Below are 21165 nucleotides of genomic sequence, written 5' to 3'. Positions count from 1 at the left end.
TTAAATGTAGATACTATACTATACTGTAGTTGTACTGAGTGATGTGAGGGAATGGAAAATTTTGTACCATAGGCAAATACTCTAGTGACCTTGCTGTCATGTTTCCTAATTTGTATTTACCAAAATTTGGGTGTGGTTAGGTCTTGCATTCCTTTTCACCGGTCAAGTCAACTCTGAAAATACAAAGAAAATGTATACAACTGTTTTGCTGCTTGAAAGCTTTAAATTCAGAGTGCCTGACATTAAGGTAGACAGGCTTCTTGGAAGCTAGAAGCAAAATACAATAGCAATTTATTTTCTTAAAATACTGGTTTATGTGAAATTATTTTAATTTACTTTTTCAAGATCTGTAGTTAGTTTTGTTTTAATCAAAGTGAATGCAAAGGTCAGTAGGTTGCTTATCTTCTCCCCATTTCATTATAGAATGATGTGAATATAGGTCACTGTAATGTCCTGTTCCCCTAATATCCTTAGGCTGAGATTAAATGTGAGTCTTAACCTGATGTAAAAACTGAACGGTTTGCTTGCAGCAAAGAAACAGATCTGTAACAGAATCAGTTCATTTCCTATGGAGTTCTTTCTTGTATTTGTATTTTGAAGTTGTAGAATATATATTCAAAATGAAGGTTACTGGAACATAATAAACCTACGTAAATAAAAAAAGTGATTATTTCTGTTGATACTCAGTCAATTCGTGTTTCTGTTTCCAAATACAGATTCTTGAGGACCTAGATGAGCAGATGTATATCATCACTTTAGAGGAAGAAGCAATTCAGAGGAAGCTTAATGGTATGCTTGTTCTGCCACTGCTTCAAATACAGTATTTAGAGTGCTTCTAGTTATGAGTATTGATCTTAATGTTAAATAGACTCCTCTCTCAAAATAGTTTGAGATTTTAGTATGAAACTATCATTATAAGCTTACAATTCATTGCTTACTGTGTTCAAGATTGGCTTGTGTGCATTCTGTTTGTTTTTAACATACTCATCAGTTCTAATATGTTAATATTCTGAATGAGAAATGAAATAGAAGTCAACCAAACCCACTACTCTTACTGTAAAATAATTTGGATTGATAAATGACTGTATTTTATCCCTGCCCAAAGAGCAGTGAACTTACTCTGCTAGCAGAAGGCTCAATGTCCTGCGCTAGGAGTTTGGTTTATTTGGAGGAATTTTTTGTTTCATTTGTTTAATGAATTTGTTAGCTTAGATCCTAAGTATTGGAGCAGTTCATTATATTATAGGAGCTATGTGGTTAATTTAATTGTTGCAGTGCATCCAGTCATGAATAATTGCAGAGAATAAATTATATACGTTTTGGCTTTTTGATTTTAGTATTAGTTTTGCCGTTCTTGACAAAGTGTTCATGTTTCAAAGTATTTTTAATAGCAATGTGAAACTTCAGCTTCTTAGATAAAGAATACTGCAGATAACAGAGGCTGGTTACGGAAAGTGCATCAATTCTAATTTTAAATCTAGAAATCACATTGTACGTATCTCTTCTAAATCGCTGTTTGCTGCGTGGATAAGCCATTCATCTACAGTTTATGCAGTTGTTTCAGTTTAGGAAAAACAGATTTTTTCATGTCACAACTTTCATCTGTTGTTGTGTCTTCTCTGGAAGTCGTGACTTACTTTAGTCTTAATTTTCTTCATTTCCTGCCTTTCTCTTGTACTTTTCAGTCATACCTCAATCTTTTATTCTTTCAATTCTCAGTAAGTCTCTGGTAAAAGTTGATCAGGGAAAGGATCTTTGATAACAGTAGATAACGGCCTTAGTTTCAATATTTAAAACTGATGGAGGAGTAATCAGGCATCATTTAAATTTAAAGGTAATGTTTGCATTTGCGGAATTGGAAGTTAAAGGTTTTTATACTGACATTTATGTATGCATATATATGCATATACATAGAAACATGCAGAAAGATTCTTGGAGTGAATATCTTTGAAGCTATGATGGGATAATTATAATTTTGTGTGTTTGATGTTGGCTAGCACCTGTAAAATATTTGTTACGGAATATTTTATGTTGTCATGGTGATGGTGCTTATGGATGAGAAAAAGTAATACTGAAAACTGAACAAATAGTCATTCAAGTATCTATTAGAAGTAGCGCAGAGTGTTTTTCACCATTGAGGAGGAGAATGTAATTTAGATGATTGTTTTTCTGTGTAGATGTCTGTTGCAATCACTTGTGAGATGGACCTACTGGGAATCTCAATTGGATCTGCATTTTGGACTTGTGGTTAGGGAAGTCACCTGCGCTAGCAGGAAGATTGGATTCTTTTTTGATGTCTTTTTTGATGAATTGTTTAGAATTCAGCATAAAATGGAACTGCAGTCTACTTATATCTCATAGAGCTTGAGAGGTGAATGATGTGTCACTTAATTCTTCTTAGAAGAGGGAATTGAGTTTTCCTGTTTCACGTACTGAGGGAATGATGTTGGCACGACTGTCTGGAGGAATGCTCAAAAACATGTACACTTAATATACAGAGAAAATTAGTGGACTTAAGATTTTATCTGCTTTTTAGCTTAACTTCTGAATAGCATGTAGGTGGAGGTGGATGTTAAATGCACATGGCATTCTGTAAGATTTTTGCGAGTAATTATTTAAGTAATCAAGTACAGTTCTCATTTATGTGGCAAGGCTGGAAAGTTTCAGCCTCTCTGCCAGAAGTCTTTCTAAGACACACAAATTATACCAGAAACACAGATTCCATTTTTCATAGGATCCCAGAAGCACAGGGATTGGGAAAGACCTCTGAAGATCTAGTTCAGACCCTTGCTAAAGCAGGTTCCCTAGAAAACTTCTGTGTTCCAGTCTGGGCCCACTGCTACTTGTTCTAGCACTGGGCACCGCTGAAAAGAGCCTGGCTGCATCTGCTTGATTCCTGTGTGTTAGATATTTATAAGCATTGATAAGATCCCTCCTCAGTCTTCTCCAGACTGAGCAGTCCCAGATCTCTCGGCCTTTCCTCACAGCCTTAAGCAATACTTGGTGGTGATCAGTGCTGATTATTTCATGGTGGAATAATTGCTTTCACACCTAGCATTACTGTGGTCAGTCCTAATTAATGTTTCCTCAGACAGTGCCTGGACGTAGTTGGAGCTAGCATGAATCACTGTTCCCACTGGGTTGGCTGGGTAAAACGTCTATTGAGGAAGAGCTCAGCTGTGTGAGCTGTGCCCTTCTTTCTTAGTGTAGATGTAACTACTGTGGCTGTGGTGAATTGATAAATTTTTATGTAAACCTCCTCTTATTTGAACACAAATCTATCTGGGAAACTGCTTGTTTTCTTTGTGAAAATTAATTTTCCCCCTTCTCCAGTGTAGAAGTGAAAATTGGAGGAGGAGGGAGGGCGAGGTTTGATCGCGTTATCTACCCTAGTATTTTTATCTGTTGAAGAGATACTGGGGTTTGGGAAAATGTTTGTTTCCAGTGTATTATATTTCAGTACCCACATCACTCCTGCAGTTGAAGTATAAAGCTGGGACTTTTTTATATTAAAAGAAAAAAAGTTGCCTTTGGCTATTAGTTTTCCTGAATCCAAAGAGACGGGTGGGGTAGGATCAAAAATACTTACTTGATCAAAGTTATTGGCTCTGAAGGTATCCTTACTTATGTAAGAAAGATGAAAGGTGTTGTTTTTATTGCACGCTAGTAACAGTGTAATTTTGAACTAATTGGTGTTGAACTGCCAATCACCTAGGGGGAATGCAAATAGATACTCTTACAATTTCCTTTGAGGTACTGAAATCTTATGTCGGGGCTGGAAGAAAAACAGAATAATACCGTTAAATTGACCTTAAATGAGCTGCTTTGTGGCTTTCTTGGAGAATCCCTTCTAACTTTTCATTGCTAGTCCAAACAAGTCTCGTCTACCAATTTGATTTATTGGCTAGACAGCGCTGACATTGAACTTTGTGCAAGTTTGAAATAAAGCTAATGGTACAGAGCTTTTAAGAATTTAGCTGCATCCTTTTCAAACACTCTTTTGACTGATCTGAAACTTCACCTTCCCTTCTCATAAAATATCCTTTTGTATAGCAACCTGTTTGCTACTACTTTTAAGGAGGAACCACAGCAGCACCTAGATATGATTCAGTATTTGTATGAAAGTGTTGCATTAGAGATTTAACGTGATTATGCTGACTTCGTTGGAAAGACTCCCATGGATATCAGTCTTGAGCTCTGAATCCTTATATTGTAAGGGGAAAAAACTGCATATACCTCAAATACAGATTTTCCCCAGAGTCCACTAAGTCAATTATGGAGAAGAAAATGTCAGATGCTAACGCAAGTTTTCTTATTTTAGCTGCTTCCATTAAGGTTCTGGAGACTTTTTCCACTGAACTCTAAAGCTATGTTCTTAATTCATCTCTCCATAAAACAGCTGTTTTAAGAGGAGAGAATGCATCAGCTGATTTTTATAATGATCATGAGACTTGTTTAAAAATTAAAACAAACACACAGAACAACCTTTGTTCTTTAAAAAAAAAAAATCACCGCCATATTTTGATTACTTAGTTTCATTTCTCAATGTGTATATGTGACCATTGCAGGCACTTCAGTTCAAGCGAATGAAAATTGTTAGAACTAACAGTATTTGTACATCTTTGTGGTTAGTTCTGGGATTTGAGATCTTTATAGATTCGAAGCCAATGTAAATATTACCATATTAGTGATATAACACACATATGAAAGATAAACATAACACAAAGGAAATTATATGCAAAAATGTGTGAAAGAAACATGCAGTGAAACGTTTCAGAAATGAATTTCTGAAAGATTTTTATGCTGAAAATGTCTGCATTGAGAAATTATATTCATACTCTGAATTAAAAAGAGTAAAAGTTTCACCGACTTACTTATCTTAATTTTCACATACGACCTCACACTGCAGAGTACTGCAAAAATGTGAAGGATGGAGGATGAGAAATTTACTTTCATACCTTGTACTGAAATTGCTAGATTGATCAACAGACAGGAGAAAATAGGGAAACAATGAAATTGGACTATAAAGTAGTGTTAGTGTTCCAGCATCCTAAGTGCTATTTAGTTTTTGTAGGCAAATGATAAAGATATGGGATAAAAGCCTGTTCATGCAATGAGACAATTAGTCTCATAGAAATTTATTAGCATTAAAAAAAGAACAACTGGAATATTGTGGTATTGCAGGTTAGCCTGCCTTCAGAGGTGAGGCTAAGGGTAGAGAATGGCCAGCAACTGGAGTCAAGGGTAGAAACCTAAGTGTGCTTGCACTGGAAAGTTTGGTTGGCTGAAGGACAATCAGAGGTTGTAAAGGATGAAGAGTGAAGATGGGCTGGCTTCCCTAGAGCTGCTGGGGGGAGAAAAAGTAGATTTGATGAGGAATTTCTAGGCAGAATGTGCCCAAGGCAGAGAAGAGCTAATATAGTTGCCAGTTTTCAGCTGATATAGAGGAAGGAGCTTGAGGAGTTAGTGACATGTATATTCTATAAAAAGGAGTATGAAAGAATGGGATCTCATGGGTGGCTGTGAGGAAGATTGAATTGTGGTTGTTGTCGGAGCTCTGCAGCACAGAGAGGCTGACTACAATGGGCTGGTGGTCAAACAGAGATAAGGGCAGAAGAAACTGCAACAGGCAGGGCAGCAGTAGAGATACTGAGTAGGCAGAGTATAAAAGGCTAAGAAAAGGGAAGGAGAGGTAGAAGTTGAAAATGGAGGTGCAGTCACCACGTTGCTTAATTTGAGGGCAGAAATGCATTTTTTTCTTTAAGTTGCTAAATAATAACACTTATGAAGGGCGTCCAGAGATTCTTTGCTTCTTGATATGGTAGTCATATGGAGGCAAAAGAATGAGGCATACAAGCCATTCCATGTTGGCCTGCCACACCATTAGTGGTTTTTGAAAAGTAGTTGAAGACTATCAGAAAGACACCTGCAGCTTGAACCCACAAGTATTAATGTGATGTCTCCTAAATGTGAATTTTCAGTGTGTCTTGCAGTACCGTATCTGGTCCCATCCAAAACAAAATGATGTCTTGTGTTTTAAAAGGGATATCTTCCACAGTGGAAAACCAGACAGTGGAGTTGGAACGGGAGCTTGAAAAAGTGAAGTGCAAGAAAACAAATCTAGGTAACATATGTTTTTCATACTGTTTTACGTGGATTGTGGTTTAAGTGACCTTAAGATACTGTGTTCAATTTGCAGCAGTCACCTGATTAATTCCAGTTGTTTCTAACTAAGTATGTGCATTTGCAGTCCTTTCAAACTAGAATTGCTTTGCATGGAATCATTGTCCCTGCCTAACAAATATTTTAAAGAGTCTGATTTGGATCTTAACAGTTATAAAGAATTTGCTGTACTTGGAGTCCTGGCATGGAGCTCAGTAGCACAATCTTTTCATAGATTGTGACATTTGTGATTATTTGGCAGCCACGCAGTAGGAGTCTCCCTACTTGTTCACAGGCTTGCAGTACTTTGCATTTATCAGTGTGCAAAGGTAAGGCTGCAGTAAGAAGCTGTTGGCTTTTCTTTTTCGACGTATTGAATGTCAGTACGTCTCAAGTATGCTAGTCTCCTATTTTGTCATTTATGTGATAAAAGAAAAAAGTTTAGATGCTTAAATTCCCTTCTTACCCTTGAGTTTATTCTAAAATATACATACAGTTCTGCCCTCTATTATATATCTCAATATTCAGTGTAATATTACCTTATAGAAGGCAGGTCTGGAATATGGCACCATTATCTAGAAGACTTTATGAACTGAGTAAACAAAGTGTTTTAAAATTCATTGTAGTTTAACCTCTGCAAAACTACAGTATGCCAGAGGAAAAAGATGCTATGGTGGAAGCACTCGGTTAAACAAGAAAGAAAAATTTGCTTCTGTACTTCTCCCTAACTTTCCTCAGAGGAGGCTTCATTTTTTGGCATTGCTTTGTACCACTCTTCAGAGTGGATATTATGATGAGTTGGTTGGTGTCAGTTCGAGATAAGATTGCTTTGTTATCTACATCCAAGAGTTTATAGAACCCTAAATAATTGTTGCTTGTTTTACTCTAAGCTGATCGATGGTAATATGCTTCTGTGTTTCTCTGCTGAACAGAACGTCGGAAAAAAGCTTCCGCTTGGGAAAGGAATTTAGTGTATCCAGCTGTTATGATATTGCTACTGATTGAGACAGTAAGAATTTCATTTTTTTTAAAGGAAGAAGAATGAAGAATTCTTTAGTCATTTGGGGATGGTGTTCTAAAAATTCTGGGTGATATCTTTAAGCAATAAACTTGATACTCTTCCTGATCCTTTTAAAAGAACTCAACATTATGAGTTATGGTGGAGAGATACATATATATTCATTGTTCAGATGTGGAATACGTTTTAAGTAATCAGACTGTTTCTCCTTCTTCATAGTCCATCTCAGTCCTATTAGTTGCTTTCAACATTCTTTACCTGTTGGTTGATGAGACTGCAATGCCAAAAGGATCAGGGGTAAAGTAAACTTCTTTTCTGTGATGTCTGTAGTTTTGGTAATGCTTTGGAGACCTTACGAAAATGCAAGTTGAGTTCTAACTTTGCTTCTGGATTTCAGACCTGCTGAAGCATTTATTTCATGGGATAGTGAGTTCTTAATAAAACCAGTCCAGAATCTTTACAAAGGTGAAATGATTCGGTCATGTAAATAACTAATCTGGAGTTTTGCATATTTCTGGCGTGATCTACTTTTATACTGTCCAGAAATGTTCAATTTAAGAAAAGAAAAGGTAGTGAAAAACCAATATGAGAAGGTGTTTGGGTCATTGTGTCTTTCTTTCAAAATGTGATTTTTTTTCCTCTGTGATAAACAAAACAACTTCTATGAAGTAAAGAGTAGCACACTGAGTAGCAGTCCTTTTAATCACAAGGGTGGTGTGGGTTGGTTTATTAACTTGATAATGCTTTCCCCTGGCTGTAGCTCTATATGAGGTTGCAGAGCTGTAAAAGCTATTTAGTTTGTTGGCTGCTCTGTCTGTTGCATTGCAAACAGCTAGTTGTCTTTGGAGATCTTGCATTTTAGTTTCTGGAGTTCTCCGCCAGTATGATGCGTAGATGCAATGTGCATGAATTGTGAAACTTCCGACTTAATACGTTTCACTCAAGTTTGAAAGCTAGATGATGCAATTGCAAGGGATGTGAGATCTGCAGGTTTAGAACATCAGAATGATCCTTAATTAAGAAAAAGCTTTGTTTTGTCTAAGATGTCTAAGTTAACTGTATATATGTTGCATGTATGTTATTAAATTATACAAAGTATTTTTCTCCTAGGGACCTGGAATAGGAAATGCATCCCTATCCACCTTTGGTTTTGTGGGAGCAGCACTTGAAATCATTTTGATTTTGTATCCTTTTTTTAAGAATTCTGTCTGTTAACAAGTATTCTGTCTAGTTTTCTGAGACACTGGTAATTTACTAAGACGCTTAAAAAGAAGAAAGATATAGGTCAGTCCTTCTAAAGCACTCGAAGTGTTTTTTTTTTTTTTTTTTTTTTCTCCTCTGGTTCTTAAGACTTTTAGAAGACTGCCGAGAACTTGAGTGAAACTTACATTCTTTGGAGGTTCCTTTTTCCTTGATTCTCACAGCTATCTCATGGTGTCCTCTGTCGTCGGCTTCTACAGTCTTCGTTTTTTTGAAAATTTCATTCCCAGGAAGGATGATACAACTATGACAAAGGTAAGGTGAAGTCTGTGATGGTGATAGCCCCCTCCTCTCTCTTGCCACCGAAGACAAACTGACTCTTTTAGTTAGTAATTGCCCTGAATGGCTCATTTGCAGTGATCAGTATTTGTTTGTAAGCTGCGTAAACACAAACTGGAAGATTTTCAAAATGCTGAATGAGTGGGAAAAAGGATGTGCTCTGTTTAGTTTGGATGGCATCCATTCACTTGTAAAAAGCTGGGAATAGCAGAGCTTGTTAACTAGCTATAGAAAAGCTGGTGAAAGAACTTTTTTTCAAAGGAAACGTATTGCTAATGAGTAACTTTGATTGTGCTAACTGTACTTCAGAGAGCTTGTTTGAAATCTGAAGAACTTGGTTGCTAGAAGTAATACAGACAGAGTAATTCAAATTTGAATAATTAAACTAAGACTAAGGAGGTCTATTCAGCAACGCTTTGCAGTTTGAGGCTAATTTGACTTTCTGCAATTTGCCACTAGCTTGAGAACAACGAATGCTGTTACCTAATGCTGAGGAACATGTTTATTTTTTTTGGCCAAATATTCCCACAGCTGACAAGGGGAGGTGATCAGTAACCAAGGAAGAGATGTTGAATTTAATTATATATTCAGTGTGTTTCACTGTGAAGAAAAGATATTGGATAAAAACATTTTTACGTAAGTTAGTGGAAGTGAGAAAGTAGGTAAACATGTGGAGTGGGTGTAGTAGATTACTAGGGAGTTGGGATATTCTTAATGTTTTGTATAGTTTGTTTACAGTGCACCAAAAATAGTATAGAAATAAATAGCGATGCATGTATATCTACCCTCTTTTAAGAAGTTTGTTTTTTTCTTTTGAATTCTGATAGAATTAGGGCTGAAGAAAGTGATCCCTCCTGAGAGAAAGAAGTTTCAATTACTCTTTGTAAAAGGCTTTACAAAAACTAGTGTAAAATCTAACAGCTGTGATTTTTTTCATACTATTTAAAGTGGTCAACAGGCATTCAATTGAAAGGAAACTCTTTGTTGTAATGTTTTTAAAGTAACGCTGGTCCTGCAAGCAGTTACATACAAAGCTTAAGCTGATATATCAGTCATCTAGTTAAGCTCGTGGAATGGTTCTTTTCTAAAAAGTTTGCAGGAATTAAATAGTCGATGCTTTGCAGCATATTAGCTTTGAATCTAGACATACTTAACACTTTGAGTAAAAAAAATGAATACATATTTGATTTTTTTAAACTCCTGGATGATTAGTTGTGTAACCTCCCATGGAGAGTTGTCACAGAGGTAATCAGGGCTACCAACGGGTTGTAAAATTCTGAAGGTTCACTTTGAACAATATTTTATGGAATTATTTTTCCTTCATCTTCACCAAATCTTTTTTTTCCTTTAACAATCCCATTTACCATTTCAATGTTATTTGACATTCTCAAACAGATAATTGGAAACTGTGTCTCAATCTTGGTGCTGAGCTCTGCTTTGCCAGTGATGTCAAGGACACTGGGTAAGTGACACGTAGAATGTTACAATACAGAATATTAGGATAAAGGACATTTAATAATTGGTTTAGAAAAAAACGAGCAACAAAACCTGTAGTTGTAACTCATGCTGTTGTCTGTGTTTGGGACCCTTTCTATAACACAAGCTGCTTATTGTACTGAAGAGTGTGCATTTAAAAAAAAAAACCACACCTCATTTTCTAGAGAACACTGTTTTAAAAAGGCAGGTCAGATTTTCAAATTCTTGAAAGAGGAGGTGTTGAGAAGAACACACTGTACATACAAGGCAGTATAAAATAGTTCCGTGTTCACAGTCAAATTACAGTGCTTTGTTTTTATGGAGAAAATACATTTGGGGATTTCAGATATAAAGTGAAGTAACATTACGTGGAAATGCCTTCAGCAAAGAATCATTACAGTTTTTTTTTGATTAATTGTAATTGGCACTGTGATTACCAGGCTACTTTCATATTCCCTGAAGTCTGCTTGCACTTCGCATTCCTTCAGTTCTAGAATACAAGCCATTTGAATCTAACAGTGCAGAGCTGAAGCAATTCTGATGTTTTTGTTAAGAACCAAGCAGCAGCATTCGAAGTGAACGGCGTAGCCAATTGGAAAGACAAGATGTTCAAGATGCTTTGTATCTTAGTTTTGTTGAATTACTTGAATTAGCTTGAATTCTTAAAGTTAGATTGCAAGGCTATTACAAAGTACATAAAAGTAGATGTTTAAGTAGTGGAAGATGCTTGCAGCTAATGTTAATATAATTGGCAGTATTAAACAACAAAAAACCCACTATCTCAGACTGTATGTCTTAAGTTTGAGTTAAAGCTCAGGCCTACAGAGCAGCTACTTGGACTCAACAGCAGTTACGTAGCTAATAATTCCCGACCAGAATACAGTCAAATCAAGAGTAGCTAGTATTTTCCAGTAAGCTATACTGTATTTTTTTGTGGTGTATATCTGCAGATGAGTCTTACTTAGTAAATCATTTCTTTAACAAAAAGAAACTTAACATGATTAACAACGGAATGACTGCAATGTAATTCATGTGGGAAAGATGAATCCTAATGTGTACATTCTCACATTTAAAAAAAAAAAAGAAACTAACACAGAACTGTAGCAAAACTCAATAAAAATGCAAAGGAATAAGCCATGTATTTAATGCAGTGTTAGCATGCAGCTAGTTTAAGACCTTTGTACAACAATTCTAGCGCTGAGAAAGATGTTATGTCACAAAATCAGTGTATTAAAATAGAATTTTAACATTAGGATTGTGTCTGCTCTCTTACTGCATTAATGATTTGTTGTTTTTTTTTTTAAATCATTGTTAATGATCTATGAGATTAATGGTTGATAATAAATGGTTTCTGTGGAAGAAAGTATACATGCTGGGTGCATTGTTGTCTCATAGGAAACAGATTAATGGTAAAACTCACTTTAAAAAAAAAAAAAAAAGGCCGACAAATGAAATTCCTGAATAGTTTGCCATAGAGATAGATAAAAGAAGAAAAAAGATGGAACAATTAACACACAGCTAACAAATGCACAGACACAGCTGTCCAAACAGGATTAATGGAGTGTGTTAGAGTACAGTGAGTCATGTGGTGCTTTGCAAAAATATCAACATGTGTTGCACTACATGCTACTGCCCTGTGGGACTGAAGAGGTGAAAAGAAAGAAATATGTTAAGCAGATTCATAGTCTTTTCACATCATTAAATAAGCAAGTTTCTAGACTGTCCAGAAAGTGCTAAAGATTATTATGCGCAAGGTAAAATAGCAAAAGTTATCTGATACATGTATGGAGCTTTTTCAAGTTTTAAAGATGGAAATACCAGAGTTTTTTGATGTTAAATAGCACTCTCATGCGAATGAGATGTCTATAATCTTTCTTACTCCACGTTAGTTACAGTTTTTACTGAGCTTAACTAATTTTATCAGAGCTTTTCAGCCTTAGTAGTCCTGCTTGAAAAGTGTTTCCCACCAGCACCATATTGCTAAATGTTATGAGGCAAATGGAGAACAGGGCACTTAATAGACAGAAATACAGAAACAAGGAATTGCGAACAAAATGGAATTTTCTAATACAAAAGCTTTCCCAGAATTCTTCTCTTGCTCATAATGGTTGAGCAAAACATGGTATGAAACTCATTTGCAAATATAGTTTATAGTAGTGTTTCTTCTTTAACCTGAACAGTTTTTTGTTTTTTTTTAAGCTTGAACAATTTTTTTAGTGCATCATTTGGGAAATTGTGAACTTTCATGGATATGTCTTCTAGAGATGTAGCTTTCAGTTCTGAGCAGTTTTTCAAGCTGCAGTCTTGGGAACTGTTTTTTTTCTACAGGCTGTGTAGATTGTGCTGCTGAGGAGTCACAAAAGCTTGTTAATCTTTTCCCCAGCACGCCTACAGAATGATGCTGTCTGATTTTCTCATGAGCAGTGACTTTTTTGTATTTGTAAGAGGAAAATGTGTAGCTTATGTTACAGAAGTGTCGTGCCTCATTTTTGTTTGTCCTCATAACTCCTACACCATTGCCAGCTATTCTTTGGAACCCCTTTGTGTATAGATAAATTCACCCAATGTTCTGCCTGTTTTGTTTCTTTTCCTTTGTGGGTCCAGAGGTCTATACATTCGAGTTTGACTTTCTCAGTTTTCCTGTAGCTCTGCAGCCTGAGTAAAACACTCTGCTTCTTTGAAAATGTTCTTTAGGGCACTGTTTGGCTTCAAGTGTGAAAACAACTGTTATTTTTCAACTGTTTATCACTTATTCAGTCAGCCAGTTTCTTCTTATGCTTTATTTCTGTTTCTTTATTTCTACTTGCCTCTCTTTTGCTGTTTTGATCAACTTTAGGTTGGTTTTTTTTACCCCTCTTCATGCTTTCAAACTTTTCTCATTTTCTTTAACGTGTCATGTTTCTCTTGAACACAGAATCATAGAATCATCATAGAATCATAGAATGGCCTGGGTTGAATAGGACCTCCAAGATTATCAAGTTTTAACCCCCCTGCTGAGTGCAGGGTCGCCAACCACTAGACCAGGCTGCCCAGAGCCACGTCCAGCCTGGCCTTGAACACCTCCAGGGACAACCTGTTCCAGTGTGAAATTGATTGCAGTTTTTTTTTCAATTAAATGATTGAGAGCAAGAAGCCTTTTAATATGATGAAGGCTGTCTGAGGAGTCTTCGGGGTCTGAGCCAAGACTATGGCACAGTGAGGTTCAAAGTGCTGAGCTTACCTTCGAAAGGAAGGTAGCTGACCTCTCGTTCTTTCTCTTCACGTAGTATCACTGGTGAAGTTGCAGTTCTCAAAGGCCTCAACCTTTTTAAAAATAAGATGATAGAAAACAATTCCAGACCCTGCAGAACCAGGGATAGTTTCTGCTGCCATTTTAGTTCTGGCACAAGGTCGGCTTCCTTCCTTCACAGTGTTAGTCTCAACTGTGAGAGCATGTCACCATGGCATTTTCTGAGTCAAGAGTTTTTAGGTATCTAACATCTCACTGATCGTAGACAATCATTATTTGTGTATTATAGAATGGCTTGGATTGGAAAGGACCGTAAGGATCATTAAGTTCCAACCCCCTGCCTCAGGCAGTGCCACCAACCTCCAGATCTGGCAATAGCCCAGGCTGCCCAGTGCCCCATCCAACCTGAGCTTGAACACCTCCAGGGACCCACAGCCTCTCTGGGCAGCCTGTGCCAGCACCTCACCACTCTCTGTGTGAAGAACTTCCCTCTGACATCCAATCTAAACCTTCCCTCCTTGAGCTTAAAACCATTCCCCCTTGTCCCATCACTGTCTACCCTTGTAAAAAGTTGTGAAGATGACCTGTCAGCACCATCTTTCAGCCAAGCTCTTTTCCTTCTGTGCAAATACTCTGGGGTACAGGCAGATAGCTCTGGGAGAAAAGCTGTGATTGGAAAGAGGTCTTTAAACTTCAGTTTCAAAAGCAGAGGCTCTGAAAAACACAGACATACAAAGGCTCAGTGTTTACTGTAAGATGTTATGGTTCTCATGGAACCTGCACTGCCTGTGTTTGTCAAAAAGAAAGTCCGCAATGCATTTTATCATTTTTCTGGAATAGATTTCATAGAAGCTGAAATTTCAAGCGTTTTTCATTCTAATATTGACTTTTCCTAGTTATCATTATTGAAATTGTAAAGGCAGAATTCTTATTTAGAGTAAGAAGTTACTTGAGCTCTCATTATTCAAACATTTTGCTAGGAAAACTAAGGAATCATTTTGCTAAGTGTCTTAGTTTTATGGTAGTCAAAGAGGCAAGTGACAGGTAGTGTTTTCTTGTGTGTTCAACCACATCTTACTGTATGTTGTCTGAAATTATTTCCCTTCCACAGAGTGAAACTTGTGTGTTTTTCTAAAAGTGTAATCATGCTTCTAATTCAAGCCTCAAATCCGATTTTAACAGGAATTACTCGATTTGATCTACTTGGAGATTTTGGAAGGTTTAACTGGCTGGGAAACTTCTATATTGTATTGTCCTACAACTTGCTCTTCGCAATCATGACAACATTATGTCTGGTTAGAAAGTTCACTTCTGCGGTGCGAGAAGAGCTTCTGAAGGCATTAGGTAATAATAGCACTAGGAAGTTTGTACTTTGTATTTCTTTTCTCTGGTATTGATACCTTGTAGTGTTACTGTTCTTCCATGTTGTGAGAGCCTAAACGTGTTCTTTGCTGCTCCTGAGAATACAGAAGTCTGAGTATGTTTATCCAAGTGGTTGTCAGTGATTCTTGAGGGGAACTTGGCATTTATTGGCAATTGGAAGGCAGAACTAACACATTTTAATCTTTTTTTCCTGTCCTTTTACCCTGACAGAGACACCTAATCCTTAAATTCTCGTTGGGTGTATTATATTGGGCTGCTTTCAGATTCTGCTTTCCAAGATGTAAACATTCATGTGCTGTGTTTTTTTGTTTTTTAAAGCAGCTTATTAATTCGCTATAAGTAGTTTAGTGGAAGTCTCAGCTGCTTTGTTTTGATGTTTTTCTTAAGTGCTACATGTTTACAAAGTCCTTGTACAGAATGCATGGAATCTTAATAACTGGCTGAGTAAAACCTGTAGTTGATAACAGGGTTTTGATCAAATCATGCTTTCACGTTTAAGAATTTGCAATTCTGGCCATACAAGAAAGGTGTGAAAAATATTTGATACTAAGGGGTTGTTGCTGCATCTCTTGTCTACTAATGAATGAAGCACCTTTTTACAACCATAGAATAGTATTTGCTTAAATTGAATGGACTAACAGTGAAACTTCAGTGTTTGTTTATAAACGTGGACTCAGTTTGTAGTGTCTAAAAGGTATTTGTGTTAGTTTTCACTGACTACTGCTTTCCAGAGTTGTGAACTTGGTAAACAAAATCCAAGCACTTCCTAGAGTGTGCCTCTCTTCTGGCAGCAGTTAAGTTACTTTCAGAGCTACTAAATATGGTGCTACAAAATGGCTGATAGTGTAGGACTAACAGAAACCATTCTGTCATTTTTGATGTTGAGTTTTCAGGCTGCAGGGGAACAGATGACTAGGCCAGGAGTGTGTAAATCTATCCATTGATTCTTATGCTAAAATAGTTTCAGAGAAGTTGCGTAGTTGATTTGAGAGAGTGCTTAGCTGAAGCAATGTTTAGTTTGCATGTATTTTTCTCAATAGCTATATGCATGAAATTTGGAAGAATCTCATTTTTTCCTTCTTGTGTAATGTTTTGCAGGATTAGATAAACTTCATCGGTCAAACAATCCAAGAGACTCAGAGACAAAGCCGTCTGCAAACGGGCATCAGAAGACACTGTGATTGACAATCACCTGCAATCAACAGAGCTGAAAACATCAACCTCATGGCATTCCTGTCATCTTGTCAGCTTTTTTATGTTGCTCTTTTGTTGATAATCTGGGTCCAGCCCTGTCTCATTTCTCAATGCTGTGTGCTTCTGAGGAACTTAGCTGTGTCAGATTCTTCTCTTTCCAGTTAACTTTTGGTCTGCTTGTTTATTTCCCAGTAAGTTAATGCGGGAGGTGCCTTGAAGACTGGAAGCTGAAGAGAATAATTAATTCCTTTTTATTGACTGTCTCATATCTTTAGATACAAACCTTCTCCCCTTTGAATGTACAGTACCTCCTGTGTATCGCAGACACAGTTATTCTTTATAACTTTGGGACTTTGCTTTAAAAAAAACAAAAAGATGCACTTGAAGCCCAATATGACCCTTACTGGAAATGTAAGCTACTTGGAGTAGTCATCCTTGACGGTAGATAAGCAGTTCCACTAAATGTTTTACAAATGAAAGTAACTGGTAGAGACCACAGTTCCTGTCGGACTCAGTCGGCTGACAGCATGAAGCTTTCTTGGAAGGCCAGCGTTTTCAGCTCTCTGTTCCCAGCTGTAAATGCCAGGTTGCTTTACTGGTAGTCAGGCAATGTCTTATCAAATAGTGAGCCACACAATGAAGATTAACTTCAGTGTTAAATCTGAGCCTAGTGTGCTTTGTTTAAAAAAAAAAAAAAAAAAAAGCTCTGTAGACCCCGTGTCACAGCTCTTCCAGTTCTGTAAAGATGTTGTACCATGGAGGTCACTCAATACCAAGTACATCCCTGTAAAATTCTGTGTAAATTCCTGTGTATAAGCAGTACTTGTAAGCCATGCAAGTAGCACAGGTCTAGGAGGCTGCAGTTGCAGGTTTTGTTTTGTTTTTTACAATCTTCTTTAATTTGAAGTAAATTATTTCTCTGAATTTATACTGTAGTTACCAGGATTTCTGTTCAGTGGCATAATCCAGTATCTTTCGCTAGCCTGTTTTTTAATGTGCACACAAACATGTATATAGGACTACATGTGTAGATACCATAAATTATATTTTAAGCTTATAGAGATGGTGTAGGTGGTTTGGTAAGTAAAGCTTGTGTGTTCAAGCTTGGTAGTATGAATTTCTGTGATGTTACAGTTTAAATGCCCAGAGGCCTTACATTCAGAATGGCATCAGTGTGTGGTAATGTCATTGTTCTTAACATCACTGCTGCCTTAGGAATCCTATAAGCAGTCTATAAGAATAATAAAATATATAAAAAAGACAAAACCAGAACCCACCAACAAAACCCCAGCTGTTCAAAATTTATTTGCATTTTTGTGCTGCTCTGCTACAGGTAATCTTCAAACAGATTGGAACAGGGACACCTTCGGTATGTGTCCTGTACGTAGTGGATCAGTTAGTGTTCCTGGTTAGGTTTCTGTTAAACTGAAGCATGTCTCTCTGTAGTTTGAGGTCTTGTGTGTGATCAGGCTGTGACAACTAACTCTCCATCAGGGTTCTGAGATAAACCCTGTGTCAGAAGCTGTTGGGCTGTTCTTCAGTGATACCCCCTGAGATGGCTGCACTGGGCTGTAGGCTTACAGCTGTGTGTGTGTGTGTGAATGTGAGGGTTGTTTTTTTCTTTCTGTTTTCCTAGAAAGTTTCAAAAATCAAGCTCCAGTGTACCTGAGAATTTCTTGGTTTTTTTTGCAGGCTGCCTTTTCTGAGTTGAACTGGGGCATAGTGTAAATACTGCTGTAGCAAATAAGCTGGAGTTACTTTTTGTGTGATTAGTATGAATTCAAGGCTTATTAAACTGACTGTTGATTTGTTGTACCGAGTCTTGGAGGACTTAAAGTAAAACTGCTTGATTTTACTAAGATTTACAAGCATCTCTTTCTGTTGTTTAATGCCGACATTGTAGTGAGAGGTTTTCTGAGTCACAGTTCCTCAGCCAAGAACAGGGAGCTGTAATTAGAGAATGTTTACATTTTAAACATGGGGCGTTTTCTTATAAGGGCATAATTCAGGTATTCTCAGAGCTTGCAGCCTTATGTGTTGTTGTTATAGCTAACAGCATCTGAAATGCATCCATTTGTCCACGTAAGTGATAGTATGACCAAAGTTGTCCTAGTGTCTTAGTGGGGCAGGTGAGCTGTGTGTGAGGCTAGTTAGCTTTGTTAAAGTATTTCTGTTGCAATTTTGACAATTATATAAATACGGACTTTGAAACTGAATGAATGGATTTGAAGGATAGATCTAGGGAGGGTGCACCAGCCTAGGTCTTGGTCTTCGCACTTCTCTCAGTAGTTAGAGACACAATGTTTTGGAGAGATTTGTCCCGGCATCATTGATCCAAGACCATAGGAGGAGATGGGCTTCTGAGGTGCGTGCAACTTCTGAAAGCGAGTTGGGCAATTACTTAAGCTGAGCAGAGGCAGCTCCTGCCAATGAGCCTGTGAGGTTCAGGCAAAACTTGAAAACTCTTCCAAAATGAATGTTACAGCCGTGCCTGCTCCCACCCCTTCTGGATTCTGTAGTCAGAGAGATGTGTGGGTTAAGCCTGTAAGAGAATATTTTACACTGAAATATGACAGATGCTTAAGGATGCTGTGTGGTTTCCACGGTGGATAAGAAATTCAGAACTACTCTGTGCAGTTACTGACAGTGTTTTGTTTAAAAACCAACTGTTGATATTGTAGCGCTGTCTGCATTATGATATGTTTGGCCTTGAAAATGACATGCTTACGGAGAACTCCTTACAGATACAATGGTACTTTCAAGTATCCTGTGTGTAAGATACAGGTCACTGTATACTTTTCACAGAAGCATATGGTCACTTAAATACACGCAACTGGTAATTCATTAATGGATATGACGATGCATTCCTAGTATTTTGACTCATGTAGAGTCAGGTGGTCTATACCTTCAAGGTATATACAACTGATCTTAGTAACATTAACATCTGCCTCACTTCTTAGGAGGCAAAAAGCACATAAATGCTTCCATCTTCAACTAGATACCACACAAGACCAAAAAAATAGATGTAAATTAGATGTTTTAGATCAGCCATTTCTTGGCTTTATTCTGTGTTGGTAGCACAATATTAAGTGCAGTGGCAGAGCTGTAATACTGTGGGATTTCTTCGAAGTGTAAAGCACACTGTCAATACTTAACACCTTAAGATGATAAATAGCAGTATTGGTTACTGTACAGTAACAGTTTTTGCATTCGTAGGAAGCTTTGTTTACTATTTGTAATGTGACGTTCATCTTTGGCCCTGCTCCTCCACTACCTTTTCCCCTGTTGACTGCTTCACAGTGTCATGGAAATTAAAGGATTTGACAAGTTGCTCTCCTTGTCTGGTTCCAAAGTACCACCTCGGGGCCACACGGGGCGCAGCTGTGTGCGTGGGCAGGACCTCATGCAGAGGGACGTGTTCTCCTCCGTGTACCTGACAGATGTGCCACCAGGAGCGACAGCCGTGAGAGGGCTGCAGCAGTCCCTCCTGCTGCTCACCCGTGTCTGCAGCAGCTCAGCTAGGCTCACTGCTGCATGGGAAAGACAAGGTGGCCCTTTTTGTAATGAGTTTACTGTCTAATGTACAGGAAGAAGGTAAAAAGCAAAGAGCAACTGGCTTCCTCATCCATGCGACTTTCTTGGGATTTTTTAAGGGTGGCCTCCATTCTCCCTTCTTTTCCTCCTCTTCCAGAAATGTGCTGGGCTCAGGCAGTGCGCAGCAGCTGAGTGTTATGCGTACTGTATTTAAGCAGCGTGTGTAACTGGGAATGCCAAGTACAGGAGTGCAGCTAAATCCTCCTGTTTTATGCATACTCTAATTTTTAAATTCATTCTTTATGTAGGTAAAGTCATTTCGATAGGGACAGCACACTACGGCCAGTTTCTTAACCTCTTTAGGAAGAAATGATCTTTGTTTTGTTGGATTAAAAAGTTTATATGAACTGTGAACTTTTAAATGCTTCAAGAGTGTAAGGGTCCCCATGCCCTTCCTGTTAGTATTTGTTCATCTTAGTGCTGACTTGAAACAATGTTGAAGGTTATCTAAGGATGCAAATAGGCTGACTCTTCTCACCTGTACCTTTCAGGGCCGAGTATCTTGTGCTCTTGAATGTACTACTACTGGTTAACTAGCAATCTGTTCTAGTTGCATTAATAGCATTTGAGTGTTAAAACATTCTGCTTTTGAACTCATCAGGAGAGCAATCGAAGCTGACAGCTGTCCCCCAGCCTGCTCTGATGTGGATTCTAGACCAACCTGGTGTGCAGGTGATGTCTGCTGCTGGTGATAACCTCTGCTGCCTCTTCCTGCCTTGCCCAGTGCCCTTCCTTCAGACCAAGTCTCTAACACTGTCCGAAGAACCTGTGATGCTCCTCTAGGCATGAGGAGATTGGCCCGTGGGTTGTCTGTCTGCTGCACAATTCTAGTTGCTGCATTTTTGGATCACTTGTGATCGATGTTCTCAGAGTTTGCAGTCAAAACCGTGGGAAGGAGTTGGCATCTTGTGTGAAGTTATTACTGAATGTGACTTCCAGAATCCCCGCTGTGCACAACAATTTTGGGAAGCTGGAGCAGAAATGAGGAGACAGCTGTAGCTCTCCTCTATGCAGACCATCTGCTTTCTCTTCCATCCTCTTTCTAGTTGATCAATTGAACATCTGAAAAAAATCCTTATTTTAAATCCTGAAGTTGATGAAGTTCAAGAGCTGATGAAACTTTGTGCTAAACTTGGCCTTAATTGTTGGTTATTAACATCTTGGTTTGCTTTCCTTTTCCGTATTTTCAAGTCCATTTACATAGGGTGAGCACCACTGGAAACGCAGTGATGATGTGCTTCTGTTATGAACGTGTTAGTATTTACTCATTCACTTGCACTTTGTCTGTTTTCTGCTACTGGGTTCCATTAAAACAATCTTGTCATTAGAGTATGGCTGCTCTGAGAATTTACCAAGAGGTCTGAATTTGAAGTGAGATGGAAGTGCTTTAGTCACAAAATCAGTGTAGCTGTCTCCACCCTGGCTTTATATAACAAAACAAATTGGAGCCTCTTTTCTTTTTTTTTTTTAAAGGTAGGCTTCAAAGTACTTCTGTCTTACTTAGTTTGAGTCCTGTTGCTTTAAGATAAATGGATAGAAAATGGATACGTTTGGGACAAGGTTCTGAAAT

General features: G+C 37.8%; 1 protein-coding gene across 3 annotated transcripts in view; it reads left to right on the top strand.

The window, feature by feature from the left end:
* The window catches only part of LMBR1 (limb development membrane protein 1), a 64002-nt gene extending 44674 nt beyond the window's left edge, over positions 1-19328 (top strand). For all 3 annotated transcript variants that reach the window (XM_021386812.1, XM_021386813.1, XM_021386814.1), the window contains 9 exons: positions 717-789; positions 6044-6124; positions 7095-7171; positions 7400-7477; positions 8291-8364; positions 8605-8695; positions 10115-10181; positions 14607-14768; positions 15906-19328. In XM_021386812.1, the coding sequence (XP_021242487.1) occupies positions 717-789; positions 6044-6124; positions 7095-7171; positions 7400-7477; positions 8291-8364; positions 8605-8695; positions 10115-10181; positions 14607-14768; positions 15906-15988 (786 nt within the window). In that variant the 3' untranslated portion in view covers positions 15989-19328. The remainder of the gene's footprint in view (positions 1-716; positions 790-6043; positions 6125-7094; positions 7172-7399; positions 7478-8290; positions 8365-8604; positions 8696-10114; positions 10182-14606; positions 14769-15905) is intronic.

The sequence above is a fragment of the Numida meleagris genome, chromosome 2, assembly GCF_002078875.1.
Source record: "Numida meleagris isolate 19003 breed g44 Domestic line chromosome 2, NumMel1.0, whole genome shotgun sequence".
Classification (NCBI taxonomy): Eukaryota; Metazoa; Chordata; class Aves; order Galliformes; family Numididae; genus Numida; species Numida meleagris.
The sequence above is the reverse complement of the archived record's forward strand: the minus strand, read 5'-3'. Positions and strand labels throughout refer to the sequence as shown.